The following is a 2,000-nucleotide window of genomic DNA, read 5'->3' as shown; positions in this document are numbered from 1 at the left end:
CGTTTGGCACCGAGGGTCCCTCCCTGCCCGCTGGCCCCTCGCAGCAGCCCGAGTTCCTGCGCCGCTGCAGGGCTCTGCCCGGGGACGCGGGCCGCTCAGGGGCCGGGCCCCCTCCTGAAGCTGCCGAGGGCTTCTTCTCTGAGAAGCAGCCTGGGGAAGCGAGGAGGCCTTGGCCCGGCCCTGGAGAACGGTCCTGGTGTTGGCGCCTCAGCTGTGCAAAGGCTCTCTAGAGCCCTGCCTGGGAGCGTGGTGACAGAGGAAGGGCTGGAGGCTGGCTCTAAGCTCAGGAGCCTGTGCTTGAGATGTGTACAGACCCAAGAAAGCTTTATGGAAAAGCTCCTCTTAAAGCCCCTTTGTGTGTTTATCTACCCTCTAGCTACCTAAGGAGCAGCACGTGAGAATCCCAAATTGAGACATATCATACCCTTTTCCCTTCAGTCCCCCCCAGGTAAGGTGGAAGCTGCAGTGATGGCTGCCATCGATGCTGGGTACCGCCACTTTGACTGTGCCTACGTGTACCAGAATGAGAAGGAAGTTGGGGAGGGGATCCGGCAGAAAATCAAGGAAGGCGATGTGAAACGAGAGGACCTCTTCATCGTCAGTAAGGTAAAGATCAGGTAGTCTTGGATCACGGACAGACCTGCTTTACCTGTGATATTTTTATAGTAGGAAACTAAAGTAGTTTTATACTGTAGTATTGGAGAAACTCGTAAGGTAAATGAGATCACTCCTGATACTACTTTCTCCTTTCACTTCATCATCACAGTGATATAGTTTGATTCTTTTCTGTCCACTGATAGTAGTTTGTATTGTTGTAGCCATTGGATAGGAAGAGAGAGTTCCCTGAGCTTTGAGCTGGGAGAAGAGTCACCCTTATCCTAACTGTCTGGTGGCAGCTTTCTTCTCCAGTCAATCCGATAACACTGAGGGAACTCAAGACTGTGATTTCCCCTCAAAATCTACTGAGAACTTGAGGACCACAGCCCTGCTGTGGTCTGGCACTCTGATGAGGAGACGCAGAAGTGCTGGGGGATGGATGAGGAGGAACCTGGCCCTGCATCTCATAGCTCTGCCAGAGCAGAGAGGCCACCTGCAGACCAATTGGTGCAGAAGAAGAGAAGCAGAAAAAGGTAGAGTGGGCCAGGTAGCACCAAGCTAGGTAGAAACCCATAATGCAGAGGTCTGAGATCGCTTGGTGTCACAGACTGATGCAGAGGCAGAACCAACTTGGTAACAGCACCTCACTGACTGCTAAAGCATAGCAGAGGAGAAAAGCCTGGCAGTGGCTGGTGCTTGTTCCAGCAGCCGGGCTCACAGTCCTGCCAAAGGGGTGTCTCTGCTGTGTGAGGAAGATGAGGTTCTGGGCACCTTGGGACAGTGTAATCTGCTCAGCACATGTCCCAGGGAAGGTGTGGTTGCTGGATTCTTTCTCTTGCTTACTAAGGAAAACAGGATATTTAGCTGGATTCTGAAGTTACTTCTTACCTTGGTAAAGGTTGGTGCCAACCACTTCTTTGTGGCTTGTCTTGTATTTTCTTGGCTTTGCCTGCTAAATTCAATGCATGGTCAGGAATAACAGATACATGTCTTCATTTAAAAGCTACCTATTGCCAAGGCAATATAAAAGGGGGTGGCACAAATGATGTCTTCACTCACAGAACCAGAGGACTTTCTCTATTATGATCCTACTCAAATACATGTGCTGCCACTGCACATACTGCCTTCAGTGTCACGGGCCAGTCCTGCTCACAGAGCAAGCCCCCTCTGAAGAGCACTAGGATGGCCTCATTCCACATCGCCTTCCAAAGAAGACGGAGCATTTTTGTCCTGTGCAGGAGAGTACCCGAGAGCTTTAACCCAGGAGGTCATGGTGTGCCTTGGCTTTTTGTCTCTAGCTACAGTACACATTTTATGAAAAACCTCTGGTGAAGGGAGCGTGCCAGAACACTCTTGCCAACCTGAAACTGCATTGCCTGGATCTCTACCTCATGCACTGGCCT

The 2,000-nt window shown here is 51.1% G+C and overlaps 1 protein-coding gene across 3 annotated transcripts in view; it reads left to right on the top strand.

The window, feature by feature from the left end:
- The window catches only part of LOC103898661 (aldose reductase), a 53,575-nt gene that overhangs the window by 11,110 nt on the left and 40,465 nt on the right, over positions 1–2,000 (top strand). For 2 of the 3 annotated variants that reach the window (XM_019472002.1, XM_009278973.2), the window contains exon 2: positions 439–606. The exons of the other annotated variant lie outside the window; for it this stretch is intronic. In XM_019472002.1, coding sequence (XP_019327547.1) covers positions 439–606 — 168 coding nt within the window. The remainder of the gene's footprint in view (positions 1–438; positions 607–2,000) is intronic. 3 annotated transcript variants of the gene reach the window in all.

The sequence above is a fragment of the Aptenodytes forsteri genome, unplaced genomic scaffold, assembly GCF_000699145.1.
Source record: "Aptenodytes forsteri isolate BGI_AS27 unplaced genomic scaffold, ASM69914v1 Scaffold241, whole genome shotgun sequence".
NCBI lineage: Eukaryota > Metazoa > Chordata > Aves > Sphenisciformes > Spheniscidae > Aptenodytes > Aptenodytes forsteri.
Note: the sequence above shows the minus strand (reverse complement) of the source record. Positions and strands in the feature narration are given on the sequence as shown.